The 14716-nt window shown below is 41.7% G+C and overlaps 1 protein-coding gene across 1 annotated transcript in view; it reads left to right on the top strand.

The window, feature by feature from the left end:
* Positions 1-11521, top strand: part of UVSSA (UV stimulated scaffold protein A) — a 45566-nt gene extending 34045 nt beyond the window's left edge. Inside the window, exons 11-13 of the mRNA XM_009098764.4 lie at positions 529-640; positions 5029-5212; positions 8289-11521. Of these exons, the coding sequence (XP_009097012.2) occupies positions 529-640; positions 5029-5212; positions 8289-8382 (390 nt within the window). The 3' untranslated portion in view covers positions 8383-11521. The remainder of the gene's footprint in view (positions 1-528; positions 641-5028; positions 5213-8288) is intronic.
* The last annotated feature ends 3195 nt before the right edge of the window (positions 11522-14716 follow it).

Genomic DNA, 14716 nt, shown 5'->3' with positions numbered 1-14716 from the left:
TGTTTCTAGAAGCTTACATGTTTGAGGGGCAAAGAAATTTTATTTACAAATTAGGTTTTATGAAAGCTAAACTCTGCACAGCCTCAAATTATGAGCACTATTGAGCAGAACAATGTTGCCTCAATACTTGGTTGTAGTATCTCTCTTCTTCCTGTATTATCTGAGATTGGAAGATCTGAATGCACTACAGTACTTTTAATGGGATTGGTACAGGAGAGGGATATAGCATAAACAACAATATATGATGCAGCATTGGTGCCCTAGTTCCATCCTTGACAGGATGTGCTACCTGGTCTCTTGAAATTGTATATTTGTTTCAAAAATAAGTTATTTCTTTGACATTCTAAATATATTAAACACATGATGTTTATGGGATTCTGATGCTTTCTAAAGAGGACTGGGAGTCAAGTGTAGTTTTGTTGCTTAGTTCCAGTTTTCACCTTTAAACTGTGTTGAATAAAAGGTAAACATTTTCTTTTCATTCAAAAACTGTGAGATTTTTTTCTTTCCCCCTCTTTCTTTCTCAAGTGCCCTTTCCATGGAAAGATAATTCCTCGGGATGACTCTGGGATTCCTGTAAATGCAGAGGACAGAGCCAGAGAAGAAAAGATGAAGTTTGAGAAACAAGCAGCCCAGCCAGGTCTGTGTCTGCATAGCATTTTAAAAAATAAAAATAAAAATAAATTACTAGGCAGAAGTGGGAAATACCTGTTACCTGTTTTGCTCCTAACCACATTCTTCCATTTGCATTCCTATTGATTTTAAATTACAGCTCATTTGCAGTGGTTCTTGTTTATGTGATAAACATGGATACATGTGTAGACAGAATAATGTTAACATTGCATCTGTGCTTTATTTCCAGTGGATCTTGAAATGTTCCCAATACTGCTCAGACAAACCAGTTATAGCCATTGTCTTAAGGAACATGTTTATCAAGGATGGTTGGAGTAACTGTTCTGTGCTTCTGCAAAGAAGATGTCTGATCTTGCTGGTCCCTGACAGTTGTGATTTGGGCAATATAATGATAATATTATTAGGATCATTGTGTTACCACCAGTTTTGGGAGGGTGTGCTGAATTTTTGTTTTTAAACAATTGGGAATGGGCAACAAAACTATTGGTCTTCTCCTTGCATCCTTCAGATGTGGAGGAGAGGGCTCCTTCTTCCCCAGGATAATTTGGGCATTTTTTGCCAAAGTTCAGGTCTGGACTGGTAGGTGAGAAATGCAGGCAATGAGTACCCAGGCAGGAAGATTTCCAAGGGGAATAAAAGGCTTTCTTGCAATAGTACAACTAAACTGTTAGTGATGGACAGGTGGACTACATCCAGGAAGCCACTGGCAGTTGATGGACTGCAAAGGAAGATGAGAGAGAGGGATCTATTCAACAAAGACACAGCGTATAATTGGAGGGGACAGCTTTTCTTTAATCTAGCTTCTTTCAGCAGTCTTAGTTTTCTCTGGTTTGAGCTATTTATTGTAGGTGAGTATTCTTCATTTTAATTAAACTTACCCATAGGCATTAGCATTTTGATATCCTGTACAATACTCCTTTGCAGGAGTTCTCTCTTCAGGTTTGCCTGACCTGGTGTTTGACAGTTATGCAAATTTTTAATGAAGTTACTGAACCTTTAATGAAACCTCTTGAGAGCCTGAGGAGCAGTTACCTGTATTCAAAACAGGAATCTGTATTCAGAAAGGTCTGTGTGGAATGAATGTGCATTTAAACATAGAACTGACCCACCCAGTGTCCTTTAATACTTGTTTGACCATCCTTAAGTGACAGTGCTTGGTGATTACAGCAGCACAGCAGTGCAGCAATTACTGAGCACCTTCTGGTATTTGCAGGTGTCAAAGTGCTACATTTGCAGGTAGTTTCCATCCCTGTCCAGGCAGAGGAAGTGCTGTAAACTGGCATCCAGCCAGCAGCACAAACACTGTTGGACTGTCACAGGGAAACCAGGACAGGAGTGTGGATGTTGTGTTAAAAGGGAAAGTTCCCAGCTTAGTAATGACAAACTCAAACTAGCAAATTAAACTGATAGGTGTTGTTGAAATCTCAAACTGGAAACTAATATTCTGGTATAAAAATCACTTGGACTGAAAAATATTGATTTTTTTTTTTCCTGTGAAATTGCCATTGCTTGAGGCTAGACATAGTATTTATTTTTATTACAGTGTCAGCTCAGTGTTGTTAGAGGCTTCTCACCTCTGGTCCACAAGGATGTGTCTGTTAGTCCCAAACCAGTGTTGGCATTGCTCCTTGTGTTATTGAGTGTGGTTGTTAAGCTAAAATGTCACACAAAGGTCCATCCCATCTGGCTGGGGACATACTGCACAAGCTGTGGCACTCAATTTGGACAAAATCCTCCATGTTTCTAAAGCCATACATATACCAGATGTCACTAAATACTTCTATCCACTTTCTTTTTTGCTCTGCCTTGCTATTTTTATATTTGCTTTAGAGTATTTTCATCAACTTTTTTTTTTTTTTTTTTTTTGCTTGTTTTGAGGCTTGTGGTTTGGAGGGGTGTGTTTGGTTGGTTTTCAGTGGTATTTGGTTTTGGGGTTTTTTTGATTTACAAAGGTCTTGAAGCAATTCTGAGCAGTGCTGCTATGGAAATACACAACTGGGAACCTACTGGACAGTCAGGAACTGTTTGATTGACAACATCATTAATGATGGCAGTTTGAAAAATCTGGGAAAAAACTTAAATTTGGGGATCAGTTGTATGGTTAAATTGCACCAAAATTCTTCTTGCATCTCCTTCCTACTGGGTGGTAGATTTATTTCTATCTTTGTGTGATTAAAGGGGGAAGCAGGTAGTTAGAAATCATGTGTTTTTAGATAGAAATCATGTGGTTTGTGTGCTAATGACTGTGCTTTGACAACACTGTCATTGTTATTATGGATCATTTATTATCTTAGTACAAAATTTTAAGCTTTAGCTAATGTCCCCAGAGAGATGATTTGGGCTCTTCAGTCCTGGAGCAGTGAATCACTTGGGATTACCCTGACCCGCTAATCTGCAGCGTTCATCCTTTTCCCATAGTTCACACACAGGAGCAAATTAAGTGCCTATTTTTTGTGTCAACCCTGAAGAGTATCTGGTTTTTCAGCCCTTAGTGACTTGTTAACAAACAGGTATCAGGACAGGCCGGTGAAGGCAGGCCGCTGGCCACTCAGATGTGAAATAGCATCTCTTTACTAACTACAGTATCGATTCCCGCCTACCCTTGCAAACTGTGTAATTTTCTTTTCCCTGCTGCTAAACTCAGTAACAATGTATGAAGAGCTTTAGGGGCCCATCAATGCTCAAAAAGCCTGCTCTTCCCTGGCATTCTATTGATTTTTCTCAAAAGCTTTTAAATTGCTCCTTCATTTTACTCAAATGCTCATTTCATCTCTACTGGATGCCGGCATTTTTTCGTTGTGTTTAAACAATTGCTCCATTCACGGGGTTCCTAAACTGTGACGCCTTCTTATTACTGGGAGATAAACTGTTTAGACAGTTTTCCTTAATCTTGGATTAATCGTTCCTGTATCTGAATTGTGCTGTTCTGTATTCCCTCACTTCAAAAAAAAAAAAAAATGAAGCCTGTGAGGTCTTATGATCTATCAAGTATATGTGTTCTATTTTCTCCCTTTGTAACTCTCCTGTGCAGCTCTTGAACAGCTTGGTTTTCCTTGTGCTTTTTGGTGTGTTGGATTTTAATCAGTCTTTGCTTTCATGTATGATGGTAGTTTAGATCTAACCTTTCCTTGGAAAATTGCTCTACTGTTCCTTAACACCGTGTTCTTAAGTGAGGACATTGCCTCTGACCTTCCTGAAATGTTGTTAGCAGCATTTGTCACACTCAGTGACCATCCTGGTGTATAAATGAAGTTGTAGAGTCCTTTAGGACTGTTTATTTCTCTATATTTACAAAGTTGTTATGTAACAGGAGTAGACATTTGGTGTTACAATTTCTGCAGGCAAGAAAGGCTGACTGACATCAGGGAAACTGACAAATGACTGGCAATTGCTGTTGTTAAAATACAGACTTCTGGCATTTCTGCTGAGTGTGGACCATATTCTTTTTGAAGTGGTACTTCCTACAATTTTTTCCAACCTAACTGCTCAAAGTCTTTACAATGAAATGAAATTTTTCTAAATTTCCCTTTTACTTTGTACTTTGTGCTACCTTGTTTTGATACACAAGACTACACTGAAGGTGAAAAACTGCAGCTTCCTCAAACAGTCCACAGTCCAAATAGTCCATGCTTTTTCCTCAGGTGGCATCTAGGATCAGAATCCACTCACAGTGTGTGGCTGGATTCTGAAGCATTAAGGTTTTGAAAAAATGTAAACCAAGGTTTTGTTTAGATAAATTAACTTGTGCCATTGTCAAGAGAAGAAACTTGATTTAGATAATTAATCTGAGGCAATGTGGGATACTTAGAAGGTAGTATCTTTTTCAGATGCAAAATGGGTGTCATGGCAACAGGGTCATGTCATCCTACTCAAGAATTTTGTGTAGATATCAGATACCAGTTCATATTTTAAAATAAGTGTTATTGATGAAAAGAAATCACAATGTTGCCAGGCCTACCTGTCTAAAAAGTTGATATATTCAGGTTTTTTAGGTTTATTTTTAAGCTTATGCAGAATTTATTTCTGCAGATTAAGTTACTCAGCTACATTGTAGGAATTTTCATTTCTAAATAATAATCACTGTGTTTATTCACCTCTCCTGCATGGAATTGGTTCCTTGGAACTTTGCTACTGTGCTGCTGAAAAACCTTGTCTTGGGTCTTCCTACAGAACAGTTTTGTCCATAGCAGCTACTCATACATACTAACCCAGAGTGGCAGGGCTTCTTCATCCAAATCTGTCATTTTGGAAAACTGTTTTATCCTCCCCTTCATTTGTGTGTGCAACTTGTGTGGCTCTGCCTTCAGCCACTGGTGACAGGAGCCTCTTCCTTAGGGGACTGCAAATCCCCCCTGGGTTTGGAGTTTCAAAGTTCATGTTTTGTCTTTTGAACAGAGTGGAGAGATCCAGAATTCATGAGAGAAATTGAAGCTGCTACAGGACTGGATCTTGGATCCTCTAAAAGTAATGGAAAAGGACAGAAAAAGAAAGGGAAGAAGCAAAAATATCCAAATCTGACAGACCTGAAGCAACAGGCTGACACCTCTCGCTCCCGGCTTGAGAAGAAAGTCTTCAATAAGTAAGATACTTCCATTCTCTATAGCCTGTTAATTCCTATTTCTGTCTGATTCAGCAGTACTTTCTGTTTCTACATTAACATGCACTTACTAAACAGCTTCTCTGGCTAACTGCAATCAAGAATATCTTCCATATGTCTGGAGGGTAAAAAATAGCAGTACTGACAAACAAGGTTATTTCTTTGAGAGTGATTTTTAACTAATTTGCAAAATTTCCCTGTGAAAGGCTTTTTTCATCCTGTCTCAGGTTTTTAAAAACTTCAATTGCTGGATTGGCTTCTCTGGATGATCATTTATTAGTCAGGCACAGCATCTCAGGTGGCTGTGGGAACCTGCTAACCACTCCTAAAGGTGCTTTAAAACATACAGTAGCTCAATCTGTCCACTATTAACACCATTTTTGATGCCTGTTCTTGCTTAGATGTGGCTACAACATAAATTTGCCTAAGCATACTCTGGTCTCTATCAAATGGGAAGCAGCTGCAGCTATTTAAAGAGTTTCATATGTCAAAAATGAATAGTCAAAGGAAAGTAAAGTTGTCAAATCAAAAAAGAAAAAATATTATTGTAAAATTATTAGTGGTGGATTATTCTCTAAGCATACTGGATGAGTTGAACAGCATCCAGGACACAATATTTGTTTAAACTCAATTTTCCCTTCTCTGATGTACTGGTTATAATAACAAAGTCAAATCCACACTTATTTTGGTTATGAAATAGCACATTCTATGTGAATTTCTCATGTCACCTGGTCTTAGTTAGAAGTCAGAGACATGCAGTTCTAGTGATTAGAATTTCATATCATGGTTTACTGTGGTTTGTGCTAATGATTTTGAGTGTGTGTTAGTGCCAGGCATAGGGAATCAAACCTGTCAAGTTTTTAATAGGTTTTATGCTTTGCAGCACTAAACAAGATGATAACCTTGGCTCCTTCTAACAACCCCAAATTACTTGAAATGTATAGGTGATAAACCCAGGCTCTAGTCTGCCAATAAAGCCAAGTGAAATTGCACACAGATCATCAAAGTGGGATCTCATTTCATTTACAGTATCACACAATCCACTGGTGCTAATGTAAAACCTACATGACATGAAAGTGGCAAGGCCACTCTGCACTGCTAAAGGCTCACTTTTCTCCTACCAATTAGGTAATATTTGAAGTGCAAAACCATGACCACATTTTCCTTACTCTGGTAACTTTATTGGCAGACTTTTGTTAAAAGTATACCTCTTCCAGGGTGTTTTTTCAGAATGTTGGTTTTCATTGCACTTGCTGCTGAGAAAATCTTTATTCCCACCATTTAGAGCATTATTAAGAAGAAACCTCTTTCAGATGTTACAAAATGGCTTTGGAAATGAAGCCATTTCAGAGAAGAGTTACCAAACCAGAACTCAGCTTGTTTATTGGGGATAATCCTGGAAGCAGAGCTGGAATTAGTGTGTAAGGGCTGATCCTGAGGAACACTGCCCAGGTGCATGTCTTAGTTTCATTTTCCTGCACAGCTGGGAACATCCTCAGAAGTGATAAATGCAGACTGTCACAACGTAGTGTCTTAACAGCACAGGCCTTGAAACATCTACTTGTGTGATGGAACTTGTCAAATTTGTAGAAATCAAAGAAATCAGTGCCCTGCTTTTGAATGGGACAGTCCCTCAAACCAAGCCTGTAGCTGCTCTACCTCACACATCAGCCAGGTGTTTACCAGCCTTCATAGGCAGGGGGACAGCTGAGAACACCTGCAAACATCAGCCTCAGATGGCTGAACTTCTGTTCCAGGGGTATCTGAAGTAACCAGTAAAAACTGGAACTTTAGAATCCAGTTAGGAACAAAATTCCTGAGGCAAGGTGCCCTCAGCTCTGCACAGCAGATGCTTTAAGTTTCTGAGGGGCAGATGTTCACAGGAGAACATTGTCCTGACTGCTTCTGCTGCTTCTTACTCTTTTGGATTTGGGAATCCATTCCTCTGTCTTACCAGCTGGAGGATGTAGGGGCCTGCTGTCTCTCTGCCTTTTATGACAATCTCCTACTCCTGGTCATGCTGTTCATCATTTTCCTCACCCTTCAAAATCTTAGCTGTGTAATCTTCACTGAGAAGTTTGTGGAGGGGGAAAAAAGTGCAGGTGTCTGAATTACCCAGCTCAGAAGCATTGCAGCTCCTCCCTAGAGAAATCTCTGGGCACATCTTTACTGGGAGGAAGCAATGGCAGCCAGTGAAGCAGCAACAGGGAGACAGACAGACAGGCCCTCACTGGATTTGGGAGCACCAGAAAGCTTAACAGCTCTGAAGTTCATTCCCTCACTTCCTTTTTGAACTTGAAAATTGTTCCAGAGCCTTCTCCAAGCACAGCAGGAGATGCAGAGGGCTCAGGTCTTGCCCATCCCAAGGCAGCAGAGATCCCATTTGCCCCTGAGGTGTGAGTGAGGTTGGCCATACTGTCCTGCCTGTGCTGAACTCTGAGCCCTTCTGCAGCAGCAGCCTGTCCTGGAGAGATACACAATAATCTCTGGTGTCTTCCTAAACTGGAGTTGTTCTTGTGGATTAAAAGCTGCTGCTCAGGAATGGGGATGCTGCTGGTGTGAGCAAGAGTCTAACTCAGCCCACATCTGATGAAACAGAGTTTTAGTAACCTGTGGAAGTTCACATGAACTGAACAGCCAAGCCTTCCCTCACAAAAACATTCTGGATTATGAGTTTGATTTCATAAGGGTTTCTGAGTATTAATTTTTAAAGATCTTGTTAGATACTTTCAGAGTTTTTTTCCCTGAGAGCACTTAGTTGCTTTTGAAAATCAAACTTGCTCTATTTGGCTCTAAGAAATAATGCTGGGAGGGTGGAATACACAGCCATTAAACTGAAAGACTTGAATTTGTTTACTCCTGTTAATAAAATCATTGCTGAATTAAACTATTTATATTGCTGCAGCTAATTTAGTTAACGAGACAAATTTGTTCAGCCTCATCAATGCCACGCTCAGAAGCCTGGTAGTGATTAATCAAATTCCCCAACATTCATAAATGTTCTCTGAGATTGAGTAGACTCAACAAAAATATTATTATGGTTTTGTTTCTCTTTCAGAGGGGCCATGAAACGAGTCATGAAAGCCATGAACCGGGTGGACCAAAGGAAGCACGAGAAGTTTGCCAACCAGTTTAACTATGCACTGAATTAAATTCTTAATCACCTCTGCCCTTCTTTATTACAAGAGTGCAATTGCAAAACCCTTAAGCAAAGATATTTGTATTTACACTACAATCCTTTGCTAGGCACATTTTTACAGGTGTCATTTTTAAAATTGTTTCCGAGTTTAACTTATTTGATAATGAATATTAATTTTGGAAAAGATGTAGTGGTGTGGAATTGAATACATTTTAAAAGTTGATAATTATTTGAAATATGCATGAAATAGAGATGTTTTATGACTTGTACATAATTTGGGTAAACTGTTCATTTGGGTTCTTGTCCTTCCTAAGGAACTCATGTAATTTATACTTCTTTTGACAGTATGTGTGTTTAATTTTCTACTTTCAGGCCTTCAGGGAAAGATACTTTAAAAGCAATTTGATTGCTGCCAGGGATGACAATGCACAGAGCATTTTCTCAGCTTTCTGTACAAGCTGAGCCACACCAAGCAGCACAGCAGCTCCTGCAGCACCTCTACAAACACCTTGGTGCACAGTAAAAAAAATCCAATTCAGCTGATGCCTTCAGATGATAAACAGAGTAGAGTTTGATTTCTGCAAACTGAATTCCAGGGGCTGTCAGTCTGGGTAGCTGTGGCACAGATGGAAAAGCTGAAATGGCAAAGATCATCCTGACCTGCTTCTTCCCAAGATGGTATCCCAGTATGTCTCAGAGCTGCTCCTGGACAGCACATTGTGGAAGTCTGGACATGTACACAGAGTGTGCTCCAGTTGAACTGCAGTCAAAAAAGCTCCAGTATGAGGTGAAAATAAGAAGTTTAAGAAAATCACTCAAGTGGTACAAGTGAACTGCCTGGCTTGGAAGAGATAAAATTACATCAGGCTGAAGCCCCAGAGTGTATCTAAGGACCCAGATACAAACACAAGCATCTGGAATCTTCTAACTCCAGACAGAAAATGTACATTTGGATCCATTGTGGGTTGTAGTTCTTGGCTGGATACTTAAACAAATCTCCCAAACTTGTTTGCTGGCTACAGTCAAGCTTAAGGAGGGAGAGTGAAACAGTGACCAGTTGTGCTCTTGCAACATTTCATACAGCTTTCTGGGTAAAGAAAGTCCTGAGAATCAGGAGGGTTGTGTTTGAAAATCAATTTCAAAGTGACCTGCAAAAGTCCCCAATAAAGTGCTCATTACAGAGTAGAATGGATCCTCTGTAGCACAGGCTTAGTTACTCACCTGTTGGAGGTGTTTTCTCATGTGTAAAGACACTCTAAGAATTAAAAATTGGGAAAATTTTAACAACTCAGTGTAGTTTCTGACCACCTCAGACAAAAGCTAATTTACAGTTCTGCCAAATACTTTCTGACTTGCACAAGTACTGCATAGAGAGCAGTACTGAATTTGTGCTGACTTTTGATAATTTATCTTTCTAGAGCTCTGTAATTTGGAGGACATAGTTTGTTCTTCAACACAAGTTGATATACTTCTGAAATACTGAAAATAAAACAATAAAGAGGCAGAATTTCAAGTAATATCTACTGACTGCACTGGAAAGTTAAACCACCTCTACTGGCTATTAGTCTTGCTAATGTGACAGTGAAGATTTCAGGTGAAAATGTGGATAGGGACAAACCAAGCTCATCTCCAAGTCAGTGGAATCAAGTGCTAAACTGATTTGATTTCGTAGAGAACGCACAAACCCAACAGCTCCACCACCTCACCCATTAGAATGTGATAGTAATCATTGACTGCTGGGATTCCCAGAGAGTCCAAACTTCCCTGACACTTTGTGATTAACCTTCAAAGAGCCACAAAGGTCATTGTGCCAATATTCAGAGATTCTTGATCCTGCACAGGCTGAAGGTGTTCACTTATAAAACATGTTTTCTCCCTGTAAAAAGAATAGGAAATTTTTATTGTGCAGTGACTCTTAGCCCTCCTTTGCTGGGGCCATGAAATGTCAGCACTACAAAGTCCCCAGCAAACAGTAGATGCACTTGACCCCATGGAGTTCCCAATGTGGGCCTTTATTAAAGATCCCAAAGACCAAGATTGGGAATGGAAATGGCAGAAATCTGAGGGGGAAAAAAAAAAGTGTGTCAGTCAGTTATGTTCTGCTGGGAGCAGCCTGGTCTGATGGAAGGTGTTCCTGCCTCTGGCAGAAGGGCTGGAAAGAGGTGATCTTTAAGGTCTCTCCTAACCCAAACCATGCTGTAAATTCTAATGATGCTGCTCAGTCACATCAGTTCTAGAATTATCAACTAAAACTTCCTGTCTGGATCCAATTGTCCAGTCTGGCAGTTAAACCTGATCCTATCACATGATCTATGTGCTTTCCCCTTTCCTTTTAAGGTGATTATTAAAAGCATGCATGCTTGGGGGGTGGGGTGGGGGTGGGGGGGGAAATCTTCCTGTAGTGCCTCTCATGCAGAAGGAGAATTTTCAGAGTTAAAGTTAAAATTCCCTGGCAGGTGGCTCAGAAATGGCCAACTCAGGCAGAGGTTCATGGACTTTGGGACAGGTTGATGGCCAGTGATGACTTCTTTTAAAGCTCTTCTGGTGTTTTTCCTCTCTATCTTTTTCTTCATTTTTTCACCTTAAGGCAAGATGAACCATTGACCCTTCATAGGAAAATGTGTCAATTGCACACCCCCTGTAGCACTTCTTTATGTTCCCCTGCTCCAGTGTGGGACAAACCCTTCCCTTAACCCCTGTTAATTACTGACACTTTTTATCCAATTATTTCTCTACAAAAGCCACTCAGCATGTATACATGCATCAGGTCTTGGGTGTTGTCATTTAAGCATTCATGTTAGACCTGGTCAGACATAATTCAGAGATTTTGGGGGAGCTTTCTTCTTTTCCTGAGTTTATCCATAGCTGTGCTGGAAGAAGAAATTTAAGAAGGCATCTCTCTTCAAAGATCCAGTATACCTCCACTAAATAGAAAAAGTATGTTCAAAAATTCAGAATAGATCAATCTGCTTTTCTGATGCATCACACTTTTTGTGTGTCAGTTTACTTACAGCAGTTTACAAATTTGAGGTCCTGGGCTCACCAGTTCAAATATTGCTCAACTGTCCCTGTGACATTTGTACTGAAACTTTTCTATTCCTGTCCTCGGGGCTTCTGGGGAAAAAGAATAAATACAGGTGTCATTCACATAATCTCTGTGTGTGGTTTTGTCTTTGTAACTCACTCCAGCACCTTTGCAGTTGTGCTTGTGCTTACTGGGGGTGCTGTGTGTGATTTGCAGGTACCTGCACACATTGTGGTGATTTGGCCCTTGGAATGTTGGGAAGGTGAACAGTTGTAATACAGGTTGAATATTGTTGGCTGAAGGGACTCTGAGCTGAAGTGAGCTGTGCTGGTGCATCTAAATCATCCTGTCTTAACCAGGGTTGTGTCTGGGAAAAACAAGAACTGTAAGCAGACTTCTCAGTGGTTATTCTTACCTAGGCACACGGTTACACCTGGGGAGTAAAAGCCTGGAAGGAAAAAAGACCACAGCTTGTAAAGTCTGGCACTCAAATACAGAGCATTTAGTGCATAAATGAGCTTGGCTTGGACCTTAAGAGCAGGGCTTCTGAATGAGAAACATCCTTCAGCACATCCCCTCTGAGGTTTCAGGGGATGGTGATGTGCCCATACTCACAATGCCTTGTGACTCCATTTTCTCTAAACTCACTTGAGGCTTGGCTTTATCAACCTGGATATGGCTGAAAGTTTCTATTAGAAAACTGTAACACTGTAACCTGGAAATCATGGTTAAAATACTTACTCGTAGTTCTTTTCTTATTGGTAAGCAAAACATACAAATGGGATTTGTAAGCAGTTCTGCATGGACAGTAGATCACACCACACAGAACAGTTTGCATGTTGAGGAAAGGCTTCAGTTAATCAAAGTGGGCATTATTGGAAAAAAGAACAAAGAAACCAACCTTGTCTTGTGGAAAACAAAAAGTAAACCTGTTCCATTTAAAGTGGCTGTGGAAAAGGGTGAGAAGGGTGTTACTAGTTACAAGGAGTCTCTAGCCAGAGGCAAGAGGTGTTGAATCTCAGGAGCCCAGGCAGCACAAACCCAGTTCAGGTGTGTGACAGCACACAACAGAGACAGATGGGCCGCCTGGTGGTCTCCCACCTTCTGCAAATGCCTGGCTGTGGTGCAGCTGCCTGTGGGGCTCATCCAGTGCTGTTAGCAACTTTATTGCTTTTACTCAGAGCTGATGTGAATGTGTCTGTAGGATGTGCACCAGAAGAGGTGAGGATGTCACAGCAGAGCTTCAGTGATGAGAGTCAGCCATTTAAAGCTGTGCCTTTTGGAATGCCTCACACCTTCAGCAAAGTCACTGGCTTTGAATAGGCAGTGGCAGTCCAGGTGCACTTAACAGCTCTCACGTTCAGGAGGTGGAGCCCAGGTCCCTTCTCAGCCTCAGAGGTGACAGTCTCATGTCCTGGCTCAGGGGACAGCCCAAACCATCAGCAACTTAAAGCAGGAGAGCTGCTGGGAGACAGCTGCCATCACCTGTTACCCTTGGGAACTGGAATTGAACCACCTTGAACCTAATACTGCTTCATCTAGGAAACTAAACAGAGAGTAAAAGATCTCTGCAGATTACAGTCCCAGACTGGGGCAAGGGAGGGCCAGAGCTGCTTATTCCCTTGACACCTGTCAGGAAAAACAGCACTGAACTTCATGGAATTGGGAGAGAGCTCCCTCGTGGATACCATCAGCAGCTAGATCTGCCCTCAGCGCCCCACAGACACCAAAGCCAGAGAGGGGATGTTGTTCTGATAACTTCTGCAGAGCAATTTCTCCATATGTCTGTTCTAGGATGCTCTAGGACAGCTACATTCAAACATACCCAAAACAGGTAACAGCATTCTGCTCCTGGGTGAAAGTAACACTTGAATTTGCATCTGTAATCAAGTTCTGCCCCAAGCAGTGCCCAAGGAAGACTCGATGGTGCTGGGAGTGCAGAGGGAAGTGTTAGTCCATAGCCAGGTGAGAAAGAAGAAACAGAGGAGAAACTGGGAGGGAGGGGTGGGCCAGGAACTGAAGGTGAAAATCAGTGTAATGTCCTTCCTGACAGCAGCACCATCACACAGCCCCAAACAAGAAAACAATCTTAGTAATAGGAACAGAGTCAGCCACCAGTTAACCTGAAGGGCCACCAAGACAAAGGGCAGGTCTGGAGCCAAGTCAGCAAGGAGAGATCAGGGTGAGAGCTATAAAGCCAAGCACAGCCCAGCCCCAAGGCTCAGGCAGAAGAGCCCACTGAAATGCAGCTCTCCTGCAAGCAGAGGAGGCTTCTGCAGGTCTCTCCCAGCTTAGCTGTTTTCATGGCAGCCTGAGCCAAGGAGCTGCAGCTGTGCCACATCGGGGCAGAGTTTCAGCACCTGCTGGGGTTTGGGATGGGGACACCAGGAGGATTACAAAGGTGGTGAGAGGGTAATGAGAGAAATTAGATCCTGCTGGTACATTCAGAGCCCTCAGAGCATCTCTCTTACTGGATGTGGTGATGGTCCTATTGCAAAATCCTCTTAGTTAAGGAACTGAGAAAGGGAAGGAACTTGAGGGAAAAGCCTCAAGCAGTAGCCTGGGTCAGACCAATCTGACCCCCTCCCCATCCAGCAGCACCTCCCCACCCCTTCAGCTGGGAGAGATGCTAAAGATCCCAAAACTTAGCACATCCCCTAGAAAGCACATGTGGATGAGAGCCAGGGCTGCCTGGCAGCTGGACAAATTGTGACCTGTGGGATAAAGTTGTTCTTCCAGGTTTGGGAGTGGGATGCTGCCCCTGAAGGAAAGGAAGGAGAAAGATCCCTTCATTACTCATGTTTCTGAGTTGATGCTTTCTCTTTTCTTCAAAGCTGATTGAATGGGGAATGAAAGGGATTCATGTTCTTGCTGAGCCTTTCCCATCGGCTGGCTCTGGGGGATCCAGAGCCTAAATGCCAGCTCAGGGGAGTGGTGGAGGAGCAGGCTTTGCCAGGGAGGAGGGCATGGGGTGTTTGTGCTAGAGACAGGCTGCACCAGAGCCTGGGCAAACTGAGCTAGGCTTATGTCAGCACAATCTGTTTCTCCATCTCTAAATGTCTGTGACTGAAATGTCATCATTTGGCTTTCTGGGTAGACTTCCAGACTTCCCCTTGCTTTTTCTGCCTGCCAGTGCCCTGAGCAAAAACCCAGCTCTCCTGTGCCAAGTGCTCGTATGTTTTTCCATTATCATGAGCAATCCTCTCTGTTGAGGGGTTAAGGAAAATCTTATTAAATTTTTTTAAATGTGGTGCTAATTAGTTTAGATGTAATGAGCAGCATTAGACTTGTGGTGGCTTTGAAAGGGGTTGTTGAATAACCA

The sequence above is a fragment of the Serinus canaria genome, chromosome 4 (genome assembly GCF_022539315.1).
Source record: "Serinus canaria isolate serCan28SL12 chromosome 4, serCan2020, whole genome shotgun sequence".
Lineage (NCBI taxonomy): Eukaryota > Metazoa > Chordata > Aves > Passeriformes > Fringillidae > Serinus > Serinus canaria.
Note: the sequence above shows the minus strand (reverse complement) of the source record. Positions and strands in the feature narration are given on the sequence as shown.